At 37.1% G+C, this 17,218-nt stretch overlaps 1 protein-coding gene across 1 annotated transcript in view; it reads right to left on the bottom strand.

Annotated features, from left to right (window-relative positions):
- Positions 1 to 17,218, bottom strand: part of LOC124118441 (deleted in malignant brain tumors 1 protein-like) — a 196,527-nt gene that overhangs the window by 36,678 nt on the left and 142,631 nt on the right. The window contains exon 12 of the mRNA XM_048398648.1: positions 838 to 1,155. Coding sequence (XP_048254605.1) covers positions 838 to 1,155 — 318 coding nt within the window. The remainder of the gene's footprint in view (positions 1 to 837; positions 1,156 to 17,218) is intronic.

Below are 17,218 nucleotides of genomic sequence, written 5' to 3'. Positions count from 1 at the left end.
TTCACGGATCTTTGAATGAAAGAGTAAGGCAGAGAAGCGGTTCATGGAGGGAGGTTCACTACTATTTCACAATATGTTTGCGTCATGGTTTGAATAATCTCAATCCTAGTTTTGGCAAGAAATATTATTTCACAAGGGACATCTAACTTTACTTAAACTGGCATCGAGTTTAATTTGTATCCTTTTTATTACTACCAATGTTTTTTTTAATCAACTATCAGCAACATTACACAATGTCTTTGTGTCCTTGCGATGAGAGAAAAGTGTGTTTTATTACAATGTGCAAAACGTAAATACGGAGCTGATTTCCCTTTCGGTATGTATCCCATAATATTTCTTCAAGCTAAATGATGATGTCACGTTTGTGTGTTCACAGAGCGTGCTATTTTGTAATATTGAAATGAGGAGCTTTCAAACATATAAGTATTACATGCAGATTCGAGAAAAAGTCATGCTTGTGGATGATTATAGCTTTCTAAATCTTCATCAAATGACTGATTTTATTGTTTCAGAACAGCCAGAAGTGACATTTAAGCACTATAAGATCAGCCCACTATTCAGTGTGTTCCAAATGTACTTAATGGAAGGTTATCACCAGTTGAAACCTCATCATACACTGAAACCAAAATATATTAAGATGCCATATTTAAGGCATGGTAATGTACAGCTTCGAAACTGTCCTCCAACGAATCCATTGTGCGAAAGCTAATCAAGATTTCTAAATGACCAAACAGTAAGAATGTCACAGTGACATGGCATTTGTACTGGCATTTGGTAGGCGTGTTTTTGAACGGTTACGTATCTGTTAGTATACATAAATTTCTGAATATTACTTACTCAGCACTAACAGCTTCTGTCCACAGTTAGGGATGATTGGTCCCGCTGAATCTGATGAGCCTCTGTGACAAATGTATTGACCTTCTTCGTCCACAGTTACATCAGAGAGCACGAATCTGAACAAACCAGTTCCCGATGAAGACACGTTTCCAATGAATCTCACTCTAGATGTGAACTTGACATCATTGTAGTCTGTGATGTGAAGAAGGCATTTCTTTGTCTCACTGTTACACACACTGAACTCCCTGGTCCCTGGCTCCGGGAGAGTCCATGACAACGTCGCATAGCCGCCAAACCTGGCATACTCAGTTGTAGTAACTGGAAACAGAAGATATATGAAAGGCGGTCAGATTAAGAATTGTATCACTAATAGAACGCAGACAGTGAACTATTTATGAAAGTTTGTTTGCAACAAAATAAAAAAACGACTTCACATTAAGTAAAGTTAATGCTCAAGCAGTGTACCCTGTGTACATGTAAGAAAAAGTTACTTTGATTAAAATGTCATCTATAACTACATAACTGTCAGAGATATACAAACGACATGTTTCTGATTAACTCTTACAAACTTTGCTCATAGCAAGGGTACACTTCCAGTGACACAATAATAGAGTTTCATAACATGCTTTCCAAAAAGTAGCAAGCCAAAACAATTCTTCGCCAAAAGAGGCGGCCAATCTCACTACTAAACTGTTTTTTTTACAAACTAGATTCTACAATATTGTACATACAATTCAAAATGTCTTACTATTTATCAAATACGTAAACCAAAAGGCTTTGTCTCAGGCAGATACACAGAAGAAGCAAAACCAGACTTATATATGATATTATTGATTATACAGAATCATATAAAATACTGGGGCTCCTCCTTATTGATTTGGAAATATCCTTCGATTCCATTGATAAAACTTTTATGAAATGCCTACAGTGTTATCAAAACAATTTATTGACACCTATATACACATGCAAAGACGTGACAATTGTTCACATAAACAAACCACGGAAACATTATGATACACAGTATTGCCAGTCCACATTATTGCCAAGCATCAATAACATGGAAGTGTACCAATAATATGTTTACTACCAATTCCTTCCGGTAACATATGTCACACATTTGGCAAAATGTATTGACTCGGAGCATGTTTGTTGATCAAAACATTTAGACACTAACATAGGTGAATACTTGTACTCATCCCATTTTTGATAATCCCTCCAGTGAAAAGCTATGAATATCAGAAACAGTGTGTTTCAACATTATAATCACTTCATGGGCAGGGTAGAGTGTTATAACTCTATTGTATTTACACGGATAGCAGACTAAAAGATTAAAAAAATCAAAAACGCAATGTGCAGGTAATATCTTATGAACAAATGTTATGAATGCATGTGCGATGATTACATTTAATTTACCTGTAATGTGTTAGTTATGTTACAGTGAGGAAGCTGTACATACATAAATGTACTCTGACCACTATCCCTTATTTTTGACATGAAGAGGTATTGCGGATTATTATCCAACAAACCCACCAACTATTTGCTGATATGGTACAACAGTGATAAAGGACAAAATAATTACATACACAGTTGAGGTACATGTACCAGTCACATTTTTGTTACATTTACTGTGGTTCCATCATTATTCAGCAAACTTCGACTTGGTTTTGTTATTCAGATTGTCCAGATTTGGACGCTAAATATTTCTTTCGTGCGGTCATTTTCGATCATAGGTGATGTGTCTTTCGTATATTCATTAAGCTTTGTTTGTGAAGAGCTTTACCTCTAAAGGCAAGTGGAACTGATCTCCAACAGAGAATGAGTTGCGTAACTTAAGGACTCTGTTTTCGGTCTGTATAGATTGGCATCGGCAAGCTGCAATGTGGAAATTGTGGTTCCTTATTCGGAATTTTAAACTTAGCAAGTAAATGTGCAGGTAGAAATATTTCAAGATAAATACATAGTGTGTGACGTGTTTCTTTGTGTGTAATCGTCTCCAAAAATACGGGACATGCATTGTTGTTTATACATTCAACCACATGTGAATGGGCAGTCACCGAGAGGTAGCTGTAATATAGCTTAAATATTGATGTCTGTGGAATCATATAGCACGCACTCATATCCCCAAACATTAAGACATAACTAGGCACATTTTGGTACAAGCGAAATGAATTAATGTACTATTTTGAAAACATTTAATATTGTAACATTCAAACTATCTGCTGGTGAATGAAACTATAGCTCTCAGCGTCATAATTATGTGTATCTTTTATATTTTAAAGAACAAAGATTTAGACATAAAAACGTAACGGGGAAAACTGTATTAATTACAAAATCTTATGGTTTTCAAATTTCAAGAATATTGAGACTATATAAAACCCATTCGGTCTTAAACACTGTAAGCAAACGTCACCTCATGTAGCTTGGCGTTCTGGAAACTTTGCACTGTGATGTTTTGTTGCCTAACAAAGTTAGTGAATGTGTCATATAGTCGAGTGAATGTGAACTTCATGATGATTGTGATTTAAAGGTACATAGCATTTTGCGATCAGTTATACGCAATAATGATCATCTAAGTTCATCATATTATTTTTTTGTTTGCAACATTTCCGCTCCCTCCATCAGATAACCACACAAACCGACTTTCTGTTTAGTCCTGTGTCAATTTGTTATGCTGTATCTGTTATTCGCCGACTCCCTGCCTCTCCAAATATGACATTTATTCACGATTCACGTTTTGTCTGGACAAGCCTACGCGTGTTGACGTGAATCCCATATGTTGTATGTACGTTTATTCTTTCTACGTTTTAATATGTGTACACATGTGTATTCGTTACCATTATCGTTGTATATAGATGACCGCATACATACATGCGTGAAAAACAACGAATACACTACAAGGGACATTTTTGCATTCATGCATGTCCGAAAGTACGAACATTTTAAGTGTGAAGAAAAATACAGCTTAATTGAAACAATGCATGCAGATATAGTGAGTGAGTGAGTTTGATTTTACGCCGCTTTTAGCAATATTCCAGCAATATCACGTCGGGGGACACCAGAAATGGGCTTCACATATTGTACCCATGTCGGGAATCGAACTCGGGTCTTCGGCGTGACGAGCGAACGCTTTAACTACTGGGCTACCCGACCGCCCCATGCAGATAGAATGATGATCAATATGGAGGTTTTCAATGTCATAAAATGATTGTGAAAGTATCAACTGTCAGTTTGTCAATATGCATTGCTGTACATCAGAGGGGAATCCGAATTAGAATTTGTCTCTGGCATAATAAGCTTGTTGTGCGAGTCAATTGGGTGGATCGGGTTGTTGGCGTGACGACGTACCCCGACGGCGTGAATAATTGCTCATAGTATCAATCATTTCATAGTTTGATCCGATCTCCATTATTTTCAGACCACCCTCGTTTAACTGGAACATTGCTGAGTGCGGCGTTAAACAACACACACACACACACACACACACACACACACACACACACACACACACTTTTCTCAAACTGTTGCACCACAGCAATTTCAAATAGAGACCACATATAAAGTCGTTCAGACCTGTTCACTCACTCTGTTTCAAATATTTAGCGGCAAATATATATATTAACCAGATATAGGTGAGATATCACCGTGTGCGAAATACGCTGGAGTCGGAAAGCGCACGTAAAATTTCTAATAAAAGTAAGTAGTGAGTGAGTGAGTGAGTGAGTGAGATATCAGATTTGCATAAGCAGTCGAATAAGGAGGATGAAGGACCTCTCACTTATTCGGTTCTTGTTTACTTACGAAATTAATTGGCCATGTTTGATGACAAAGGGAAAAGTAAGCTGCGATAACGAGCGGTAGCTCCAGGCGAAGTGCCAAACTGGACTTGTTATTGTGGCGTATGAGTTGTGATTCTATTTCATGTGTTGTTCGTGAACAAAAAAAACAGTGGAAGAAAACGCAAGCCAGCAAATACACGATGCAAATATACATATTCTCTTGGAATGGTAGTAAAACTATGAAATGTGCATGTACATGTATATATTCAGTCCACATGATTCAGTGAATTATATAAACTTTGCTTTTTAACGTAAAACATATCAAGACCAACCAGGAAACATACTCATGCTCCTTTTCAATTTATAAGGTAGGCAACGACCAAGGGTGTGACCAGGGGTGATGGGATCGTGGCTCTCGAGCCCCGTGAGTCAACCAACAACCAGGCCGTATTTCTTCCTTATACCAGTCAACCCGTGATGATTCCGGGCTAGAATAGATCTTCAGCAACCCATACTTGCCGTAAAAGGCGACTATGCTTGTCGTAAAAGGCGACTAACGGAATCGGATGACTTGGTTGATACATGTCATCGATCCCAATTGCGTGGATCGATGCTAAGGATATTAATCACTTGATTGTCTGGTCCAGACGCAATTATTTACAGACCGCCGTCATATAGCTTGGATATTGCTGAGTGTGGCGTTAAACAACAAACCAACCAACCAACCTTATACCTGTCTATAAGTATAAAGTTGTATACATGAGAGCATTTACAGAAGTACGTCCTACATTCTGATTGGACAATAATGCCAATAAATACTATTAAATTCCATTTGGATGGACATGAATAAATTGACTTTCACGTGTTTGACATATATGCGTAATTATCTTTAATGAAGCTGAGACTTGACATGCAGGACAGGTGGCATGTCGCTTGGGGCGTCAATAAGCAATCCTTAATGACAATGACGGACACCGTCACAAAGGACGACAGGTCAAGCGGTGACCCTTAATTATCTGATTTATTGTGTGACGTCAGAGCGCCAACTTTGGTAGACGATAAGGATTTACTTTTATGATTTAACTTTATACTTTTTTACCTTTAACATTGTGTGAATATTTATGTTCATTTTGTAAACGTATACAAGTGAAAGAAGCTGTGTGACATTACCCTGTTGGATGTGAGTCATTGCTCAGTAATGTACATATTGGCAGTATCGTTTTGACTTTAAAGGTCTACATGTGCATACTATATAAAGGGTATGACACTGCCATATACATCGAAAAGTTACAAGTACTATAAAACACAATATCGTGTTTGTAAGGTATGTACAAGATTCTTGATAAATCACAATACATCATGCGAGGCTGGTCAAAATGTTCTAAGCCTAGCAAACAAAACCATCAATTGTGAAAGGGTTTTTAATCATAATTTTCAACATACTCTCCCTGCTTTCCAATACACTTCTCATATCGATAGTGAAGCGTTTCAATTCCAGTCAGGAAGGAGTTTTCTGAAGCCACTCTGAAAAACCCATTTACTGCAGCTTTGAGGTCATCGTTTTCGTCCTACCGCTTTCTCCGAAGGTGTTCTTTCAGTTTTGGAAACAGGTGGGAATCACTTTGTGCCAGGTCTGGCGAGTATTGAGTACGAGGAAGCTCTTTGAACCCACATTGTCGCACAGCTGCCTTTGCAAGTCGTGAGGTGTTGAGAAATGGCATTGTCATGAAGTCGTAGAACTCCAGCAGTCAGCATTCGTCGACGGTTTTCTTTGATAGAATATCTTAGGCGATGCATTAAATCAGCATAGTAGGCACCGGTAATCGTCCTGGATTTCCTAAGTAATCAACAATGATGACACCATGTGCATCCCCGATGCAGTGGCCGTAACTTTCTTCACTGAACTTGAAGACTTGAATTTATTCGGTGCCAAGGAAGTGAAATGGTGCCATTCCATTGACGTATTGACTCGGGATCATAATGGTAAACCCATTGCTCATCACGTTACTAGTCTCTTTTTTAATTTGACGAAATCCTCCTCAATTAGCTCTAAATGTTCTCTGTCAATGTGAGTTCTTTTTTCCTTTAGATCAGAATTTAGAAACTTTGGCACCCAACAAGCAGACACATTTAATCATCTGTGAATGCAATGATAATACGTCTATCTAACAGTATAAGTTTTTTTTATATCTTCTTGATTGTATCTTCATTGGTGGAAGTTGAAGGACATCCAGATCTAGGGAGGCTTTGTTCTCCCAGCCTTAAACATAGCTGCCCAACGTGTAACAGTGGAATAGCTAGGGTGCGTTTCCCCATACACTTGTGACATGCGGTCATGAATTTCTTGGGGAATATTTTTCTTTGAGGTCAAATATTTTATGACTGCTCTGAACTCGTACTTTTCCATTTCTGTGTCCATTTGGACCCATACCACGTACAACTGGCTGTCACAAATATCGAAACGGTCTCAAGGACACTTGCAATATACTACTCAAACAATGTACTATATTGAAAAGTCCATATTGTTATGGCCCATAGTCGAAAGTTAGTCAGTCATAGAACTTTTTGACCAGCCTCATACTAACTACAGCGTAATGTGTGCTGTAGCTATATTGGAATGATATGAAATTATATTTTTAATGAACCCATTTTTGATCTTACTGATAAAACCAGTTAAAAACAGTTACACTTTGCATATGTGTTGAAGTTTAACGAATCCTCTTAACCGATCGTAAAGCAGCGAGTTCCTCACAATTTGAAATGTAGTACATCTTCCAAGATAAATCTTATGATTTTCGCCTATAGGGTTACTAGACTTTACCCATGCAACGTGTTTATGTGAAAAATAGGTCATTAAAACACAGAGCATAACTGATGATTGTTATCAATAATCTTCTGTAAGTGTTATTTCTTTACTGCAAAAAGTTAAATGAAATTAAATGTATGTGCTTGTCTTCAGTATTAACATTCAAATACATGGTATTTATATCCGCGATATTGTTTATGTTCTACCGCGAGAAGGCGTTAGCTTTCCCACATATATCTGCTCAAAATTGTGTTTCTGAGGTCATCTTTTTAACGATCCATCACATGTTGATAACGGCCTTGTGTTTGGGTGTTTCAGCAGACAAAATTACTGCTCTTGATATTGTTGATTAAAATTGTATATATGAGAGGAAGACTTCAGAACGGTACCGCGCCTGCACATTTTTTTTAAAATTGCGGATTTTGGCTATAAAATTTGAGTATAATTTTATCCAAATTTGAGCCAGGGGGTTAAAACGAAAAAAAAAGCGTGGGAGAATTAATACCCTATGTGTAATGAAACAATTCTCACGTCTTCTTTTACGTATGACATGAACAATTTAAAATTTATTTGACACAAGTAAAAAAATAACAACAAACTGATATCGCAGTTATTCGTACTTGCAGTTTGTGTTTAAACTGTCACACTGAATATCCAAAATATAACCTGCATTATGCGTCCCATATGCCTTGAAAATGTGAAAACCTCTAACTGCGCTAAAGGTGCAATATTGGTGAAAATTGGCCATGTACATATAGAAGCGTGCTACATGTTGAAGAATATCCGGTATGGAAGATCAATATTTCTTTTCAATTTAAGTGAAGTCCGTTTCACTGTCCGTCAAAAGCGTTTTCTTTTTCCGTTTTTAATCCTGTGGGCTAAATAGCATGTAGTCCCGGTAGTAGGCATTGATATATACAATGTATCTGATATTGATAAGTTGACAAAAATAGGACTTTGTAGTACATCCAGTAGCTTATATTTGAGGGAAACATTTAGGAGATAAACATACCTTGATTTAGCGCGGTTAAATCTACAGGTAACCTAGCTGAACATCGTTTTTTGTTTGTTTCTTGTTTAACGCTGCACTCAGCAATATTTCAGCTATATGACACCGGTCTGTAAATAATCGAATCTGGATCAGACAATCCAGTTGAATTAATTTTGTTAAGAAAATATTCAATTTATAATTTTGTAATGCATTTTCTATTTTAAAAGCTTATGTTGTCTTTTTGTACTTCTCGGTCGAAAGTCATTATATTTTTACTTTTGTCGACAGAGAATCATCAATAAATTCTAACTATATCGATTGTTTCGGGTAGATAGTATTTTTTAACTCATTGTATTTCCGCCCGTGCGGCACGAGCACTCGATCACATGCGTTCCAACAGAAAGAGTCAAGCGAGCGAGAGAGAGAGAGAGAAATTGTCAAAAATATGGGAGGTTTACTCTTCAGGTAATTAGTTGTACTTTATATTGTTTATTAATGCTTAGAGTAGCTTTTCATGTATTAATTCATGTTATTTAATATTTATGCATATTTTAAGGAAAAGTGTAGGATTTTGACAACTGTTGACTCTTGGAACAGTCCATTATATTCTAGCGTAGGGGTGTTTTCTTAAATGTACATTTATTAGAGCCAAAGTCACTTTATTTTCAATTTCTTTCCAATATTTGTAATGTTAAGCGTTTTCGCTTTATTTAGGCGTTTGTTAGGCTTTCCTTTTTGAGTACATTTACTTGAGCGCACAACCTATTTCCCCTCGAGTAAAATAGACTAGTCCAAATCTCGGCATTAGGCCGACTGGCAGTGTCACACTAGTTTCAGTGTTTGTTTACATTTTGGAGTCAGGTAAATGTTGTTATATATTCAAAAGCGTTAATTCTTTCGCTATTTTGGTATTTTATAGAATATCTAAAGATAATTCCGAGTATTTTGCAATTATTTTCGTAAGAAAAGTGAATTTTCAATTGAGTTTTTTTTTGTAAGCAACAAGTGTATGAAAGCTTCCAGAGATTTTTGCGTGCACTTTATTTTTGAGTAAGTGCAAAAGAGATTATATATTATGGGTTTCCTGATATTTTGTTACACTATTTTATATATTTATTTGATAATTATTTCATAAATAATATAAGGCATTCCAGAGAAAATTAGTAACACCGAGTCATTGTACAATTGATAGTAATTAATTTAATGCCAAGAGACTTTCACTAAGAGGTGTATTTTATATATTTAGTGATTGTATGAATATTTGGTGTTAAAACAAAGAGATTTATTAATTTTGTCAATTGTTTTCAGAACTCCGTCATCAGAGTGAATAAATAGGTGTTCGGAAGCCCTCCCGTTTTCCCATTCTCCTTTGTCCAAACATCGATCCACGCAATTGGGATACGAAGACATGCATCAACCAAGTCAGAGAGCCTGACTACTAGCTCCCGTTAGTTCGCTCTTACGACATGCATTGTCGCCTTTTACATGTACAAGCATGGGTTGCTGAAGACCTATTCTAACCTGGATCTTCATGGGTCTAGCTCTACGTTGAAAACACAGTATGTTTATCCCCATTCTACCATAACCAAATACTACGCAAACTCTATGGTTTTAAAAAATTCATTGAGTTAAACGACATGTGTTGAGTAAAATGTTTTGTGTGGGCTGTCGATTAGAATTTTCGAAATCACCGATAACAGCCTTGAAACAAAATATGGCGCTCCATATACTCAAGCAGTTTGTTTACACAGTTATACTGCACACAAACTTATGACAGGCACTAAAAGCATGTAGCACGACAACAAAGTAAGCTAACATGAAAGGTTCTACACCGCACGTCACTGTTATAACGTCATATCGTTAATTATGACGAAAAGATATGACGTCACAGTCGTATATAGAAAAGCGCCCAACAACAAACTCTCTGTAACCCTCAAAACTTGAAATACATTCGCTTCTACATACAGATGTTAGACGTTCTAAAGGCTCCAAGGTAAAGCCACTAGCCCTGATGATGGATAGTATCTAGTTTTTGTAAGTTACTTTTGCAGGGTCCACCATAGACGACATAGTTTTAAGACATGATTCGGGCACGTGTTTTAGTAGCTGATAATGAATAGTATCAGTACCTGCTGCTGTATCATGAGCTTGTCATAAGCTCATGTAATGAAAATATTTCTTTGCCATTATCAGATGTTAAATTTACTTTTTCCTGTTGGAGCTAATTTTTTTTTTTTAAATTCAGGAACGACATTACATGAAGATCTGAAAGAAACTGTATTGGGTCAATAACATTCTGAAAAGATGCAGGTTGTAATTTATCTTTGTATAATGATTGTCAATCAGCCATTATAAAATTGTTGTTAATAACTGCAATTCCATTGTAGTAAATTGTAAGAGCAACTCATGGAGAATGCGAATGGGGGAATGTCCTCTACGCTGTAATGACAGAAATGGAGACACTTCCATATCAAGAGTCTCAAAGGGGTTATGAACCTCTACAGGACTTGTTTTAGGCACCTTCAAATGTTTACCTACCCTTGATTCCTTTTTTCGTAACTGCTTTGTCTCTTTCATAGGTAAACGTAAAGGTTCAGGCTCAGTGGGGGGTTAATTGTAGATCAGTCTGTGTTTCAGACTATGGCGACTTTAATTCCTCAAGTAGGGATTATAACACTGTTTGGTTGTCTGTTACCCAGCAAATTGCTGTCTGACATGCATTATCAACTGATTGCGTGGGAGAGGAAACTGCGATAGAGTATGATCTTGATTTTAAAGTGGTTGGTGATTGTTCTTTTACCAATTTCTTGGCATCGGAAAAGGAAATATGTGTTGGTATATTTGACCTGGCTCCATGTCCAAACTGTTGACACTTGAAACATTGGAGTGGATTTGGAATATACACATCCACTCCGATGTTGAAATAACCAGTTTTGATTGAAGTTGGAGGCTCGGAAAGGGCAAATGTAAAGAGACTGCACTATCATGATCTTTTCATTTTACAGATGTGATCCCCTGTGATTTCAGCTCCATCGCAATATCCCCTTCAGACATGTCAGACAGACACTTGGCTCGGTCACGGACAATGCCCTTGCATGAATTCAGAGATTTATTCAGAGACCGTTTTTTGCAGTATTGACAAAAGGATGTGCATTCATGTGCCTCTTGGTACATTCTATCAAGAGAGGAGCAGACCGGGGACTGGTGAGAAGTATAGGTATATTTAAAATAAAAGTTGACAAGGCGTTAAGACACAACATAAAATGACCATTTTGTTAAATAATATATTCAGTTAATGCTATAAGATAAAATAAAATGGCTAATCATCATGCTTATGGAATAATATTATTGAATATTACGCTCCAAAGGAAATATTTACTTTTTGCAGCTACATTTACATATCATCTTCAAGCATTTGGTATAAGACACTATACTAATCATTTTTTTCTGCAAATAATGTCGAAACAAACAGGAAATTGTTACATAGATATATTATGTGCTGTGTATTCAGACAAGTAGTTGGGCGGGAGGGATAACTCACATCAACTTTCTGTTGGAGAAGTATTGTACGTCCATCCCAAGTATCCACACGAGACTTAAAACAGTGAAGTGTTGGTGTGTGGACACATGGGAACAGTTTCCAATACCGGTTTCATATACCATCAGGCCATGGACTGTTTGTATTACATTTCTCAGGCAATCAGGTGTAATGAAACACAACAATTGTGACCTTATTCCATCGTGTACGCTATCATTGAAATCCTCTACCCACGGTTCCTTGAGGTTACAGTAGCCATGCATATATCACGCAAAATTTCAGTGAAATCCATGGGTCTTTTTTCTCATCACTGCCATCGGTTGTATTTAATTGTCTTTAAAATTGTTTTTAACTTTAACCTTTAACTTTCCCTTCAGATGATCAAAAATTTGTTTTAGAATTTTCTCTTTTGTTGTCTTGTGATTTGTTTTTAAAGTTTTCCAAATTGATTTTTGTCATTATGACACTGACTGCCCTGAGGAACGTAATTTTTCAGCAAAGCTCAATCCAGGATATATCTTTCCTGCTTTGATTAAAAAAAAATTGAAACCGGTTTATCTTTATCATTGATTTATATGTTGATTACCCTTTTGTGGTTCAATGTCTTTGGAAAGTGTATGGAGTTCCTACAGTGTTCGAGCAGCAATATAAACGCAGCAGTTAATGCCATACAAAGAACAGTCCGCTTTCAGAGTAACCAAACAAATATCAATTAATTTATCAAGTTGCTTCTGTGGAAATGGTTGGTTAACTTGTTTTATTGGCCTTCATTTCTCAATCGGTAAATCACTGATTTGATTATTAAATGACAGAAGCAAAATATTTAAGGGGTCATCAGAAAGATCATCGACAGCAGAGGAGTCGGAAGAGGGGGGTTTATATTATTATTATTATTATTATTATTTACAGATTAAAATATAAAATGCAGCAAAGACGGTTTGGGTGATCCTGGCACAGTAAGGCTGGTTTGGCTCATTATCAGCTCAGGGCCCTTCAACACGCAGCCCAGACAGCGAATGGGACTTCTACCAGGAGGCGTTGCCTTGTCAAACCCATCCAGAACTTTTCGGAGAATGTGAAGACTCCCAAACACTGCAGCCTTCTGCATTACCCAGACTGTCAGAAGGGCTGTATTCCGAATGTCAATCAACTGATTGGGAGGTACCAAACCTAAGGCACCAGGAACAATGGGGAATCGGACAACTTGGTACTTGGGATGCAAGCGTGACGAAATCGAAATGTTTTTTCCTGAATCTTATCAATCACATTAATGTCAAAAGGGACCGAAAAATCAATAATATAAATGATTTCATTGGATTTTTCAAAAAGGACAAGATCAGGTGTGTTCGCCTGGATACATCTGAGGCTGCAAACGGGCCTATTCCAAAGAATTTTGTATTGATCATCTTCAATGACACACTCTACATATTCTGGGTCGTACCACGAATGGATATCTACATGTACGTCAAAACCACAAGAATGACAAAGATGGTAATAAAATGATCGAGCAGCACCATCATGTTGGTTAAGATACTGTGTTGGTGCCAAAGATGGGCATCCACTGACAATGTGTTGGTCAGTCTCATTACAATCATTACAAAATCAACATTTCATATTTACATTTTGATGTAAAATCATACATTGACGGTTTCGAGTGGGAAATGACTGGTCCTGAGCAGCAAACAGAAAGCCTTCTGTTTCATTTTTCAGGCCAGCCGACTTTATCCAAGCAAAGAATTCTGCATGGTTGGTGATCTTCTCAACACACTGCACATAAACTCGATGCAGTGGTCGTTCAGATAGCCTCTCCTTGAAAACCTGAGTCTAGGCCGATTTTATATGGCACTTCACTTGTTTATCACTCATTTCTGTACCGTCCAGCCGTACTGAACCATCAGCAAAATCAACACTGACATTAAGAGTATGTCCAAATCAATGGCTCGTTTACGAAAACTGTGGAATGTCTTGTTTTCATCATGAGTCTTGACATGCTTCACAAGAGGATCATGATTGTTGCAATATGGCGGCCCGAGCAAGTCGGGTGTTGCAATAGCTCTGTGTGTTGTTTAAAATAACTGAATTATCTGGACTGTGATGAGACTGTAAGTAACATATGTGAATATGCATGGAACAGTTTTGGATGAAAATCGGGTGTTTTGCACCTGTTCAATGGTAGGTTTTGAGCAAAATGCGTAACAGGACAGTGGCGTCCCGAATAACTCGTAAACATGTAATGACGAACTTGGCAACCCGTATCACGGTGTTGAACTGGATGTTATTTTTGTGTGCTGGTGTCGAAATAAATCAAGGACCAATTGATAAGCCATGCGAGGATCAACATATGCCTCGGAGCATTGGCGCCAGCAAATAAATGCCTTTGACTGATCCAAAACAAATCAAAAGTGACCAAGTTTTCAAGGCCATTCAGGGACTGACTGCTAAACTCGACGACATCATGGAATCCAACTAGGCCCTTCACAGTAAGTTGGACAATGTAAATGCATCTATTCAGATCCTTACAGATCAGTTATGTATTGTGGAAGGACATGTGGACATTTGGAGTCTGGAAATAGGAAAATGAGGGAATATGTTTATAAACTCGAAGATAAACTGGACTACCTTAAAAATCAAAGCAGACGATCGAACGTGTTATTTCACGGTGTACCCGAATCTGAACCAAATGAAACCTGAGATGATTGGTAAGAAAAGTCCTTCAAGATCGGCTCGAACTTGATGACTCTAAGAAAGTGATCAATCAAGGACACCGGATCAGGGGAGGTAAGGCGATAACATCTTTAATTCCCGATGATCACCAGAGACGAGAAATATTTACATCAGCCAAGAAATCTAAAGAAGACAAGGGCGAGGTTGTCCTTTTGAATCAGGCTGACCACGGGGCAGGAACATCACGTGCAGACTCACAATCCGATGTCAATGTCAATGCCAGTCATCACAGATGAAAATGAAATTGACAACACCAAGGACCTGTCTATAATGTGTTGGAACGTTTGAAAAATAAGCTAAATAATGACAGCTTTAAGCATTTTTGCACTGATCACAGTATCTTTGGTCTTGTAGAGATGCAGTGTCTACACGAACTACAGAGAGTATAACTACCGAGGGGGCGTGTCTATGTGTGTTTACACTTCACTATTACATGGTCTGCGCCGTGTTATTACGGACATGATATTTCTGTTATTTGATTAGAGTATATTTAATCTCACACGTAATTTACTTATTGGTTTTGTATATATCCATCCTGTAAATACTTCAGTAATGACAGACAATCGAATCCATACGGGTATAGAGTAATCAGATAAAAGCTTGTCTGCTGTGTTATATGAACATCCAGATTGCAAAATTATTCTTCCTGGTGACTATAATGCACGATGTGGTAATTTGAAAGATTTTATTATCGACGACAACAACAGATTTATGACATGTTTAGAAGACATGGAGTGTGTATCGGACGTATTTAACGTGCGCCGCAGTACCAGAGATGATGTGAGTTATGAATGTGGGAGGGATCTGGTTGACGTTTGTTGTACGCTTTCTGTCCATATTGTAAATGGAGGATTTGCTAGGGATAAGGACGGATTATTTACTTGTTTTAAGGAGGGTAGCGCTAGTTTGGTTGATTATGTACTGTGCTCAACTTTTTTTTTTACAACATTTCCGACTTTAGCATACATACTCGCTGTGAATCAGATCCCTTTTCTATCATACTTACCCTCCATGGATATGATGATCAATTATGTTAATGAAATGCATGTAAATAATATTCTTAGATATACATCGAGAAATGAAATATGTGATGCCTTTAAACATAATGTTGTTTCTGATTCATTGTCTGCACTTCACATGGATGAGCTTATGCATTTATTGTCTTTGAATGTTGATGTAGCTGTTGAAGCTTTGAGCAATGCTGTACATAATGGTCCTATTTCATGCGAATTACTTTCTTGAGCTAGAAAATCAAAACGTAGATCTTGAGAAAATGGTACGCCAAAGACTGTGAGGATATGATGACTAAAAGGTTTAATGTATTAGATACGGGCTGCGTGTAGAGGGGGCAAGGGCCCTGGGCTGATAATGAGCCAAACCACCCTGACTGTGCCAGGATCACCCAAACCCTCTTTGCTGCATTTTTACGAGTTACTTGTGATAAGGAGATTATTTCTAAATATTCTACAGAAAGGAATAGTTACAGGTAGTTACAGTTACAGGAAGAAGACATTAGAATACGAAGAGACTTGTGTTCGTGAACTTGTAGCCAGTAGTGGATATAGCAAAACATTCTGGTAAAAGATAAGTGCATTTACAAAGAAGAACAGTTGTAGTCCTGTTTCCAACAAGATTTGCCAAGAAGATTGGTTTGATTATTTAAGAATATTTTAAACCATACTGATATACTGTTGGACTCGGCTATTTTTGAGCAGGTAAATTATGTTATAAGGAACCATAATGAACATTATGTTATAAATAACCATACTGACAAATTGTGTCATTTCTGTACTGATGATGATGTAAATAATATTCTTAATGGTGATATTACACAGGAAGAGATCGAATCATCCATAAAAGATCTAAAGCGGGGTAAAGCTGCACGACCAGATGGTATTAAGGCTGAGATGATCCAATGTTGCAGTACTGTTTTAATTCCATATTTGTTAGTTATGTTTAATAATATTTTGTCAACGGCTAATTTTCCATCTGAATGGGCTAAGAGAGTTATTGTACCACTCAATAATAAAGGAAGCTTTGACCATGTTAACAAACAAGGAGGCATATCTTCAATGGATATTTTTCGGAAGTTATTCTTCTCTATTCTAAATGCGTGTATTATACGGGTTTTTTAACCGTGTACCTGAGGCACAGGGCAGGATTAAGGAAAGGCTATTGCTCAACGGATAATATTTTCACTTTGCAATGTCTTGTATAAAAGTATTTATCTGAAAGTAGCGGACGTTTTTACTGTATTTATGTAGACTTCAAGAAAGCATTTGATTCTGTTCATAGGAAATTACTGTGGTATTCAATAATGGATAAAGGTGTTCATGGTAAATTATTCTCTGTACTGAGAAATATGTACTCAAATACAAAAGCAGCTGTAAGAGTATCAAACACTAATATCAGCCCGTTTTTATTTGTAATGTTTATTTCAGAATTTCAAGCCATGATGGAAGATGCAGATGTAAGAGGTATATTCATCGGGGTGTAATATTTGGAACTAAGTTATTATTGTATGCTGATGATTTATGTATTTTAGA

Source organism: Haliotis rufescens, unplaced genomic scaffold (genome assembly GCF_023055435.1).
Source record: "Haliotis rufescens isolate VD_foot unplaced genomic scaffold, xgHalRufe1.0.p SCAF_18, whole genome shotgun sequence".
In the NCBI taxonomy this organism is placed as follows: Eukaryota; Metazoa; Mollusca; class Gastropoda; order Lepetellida; family Haliotidae; genus Haliotis; species Haliotis rufescens.
The sequence above is the reverse complement of the archived record's forward strand: the minus strand, read 5'-3'. Positions and strand labels throughout refer to the sequence as shown.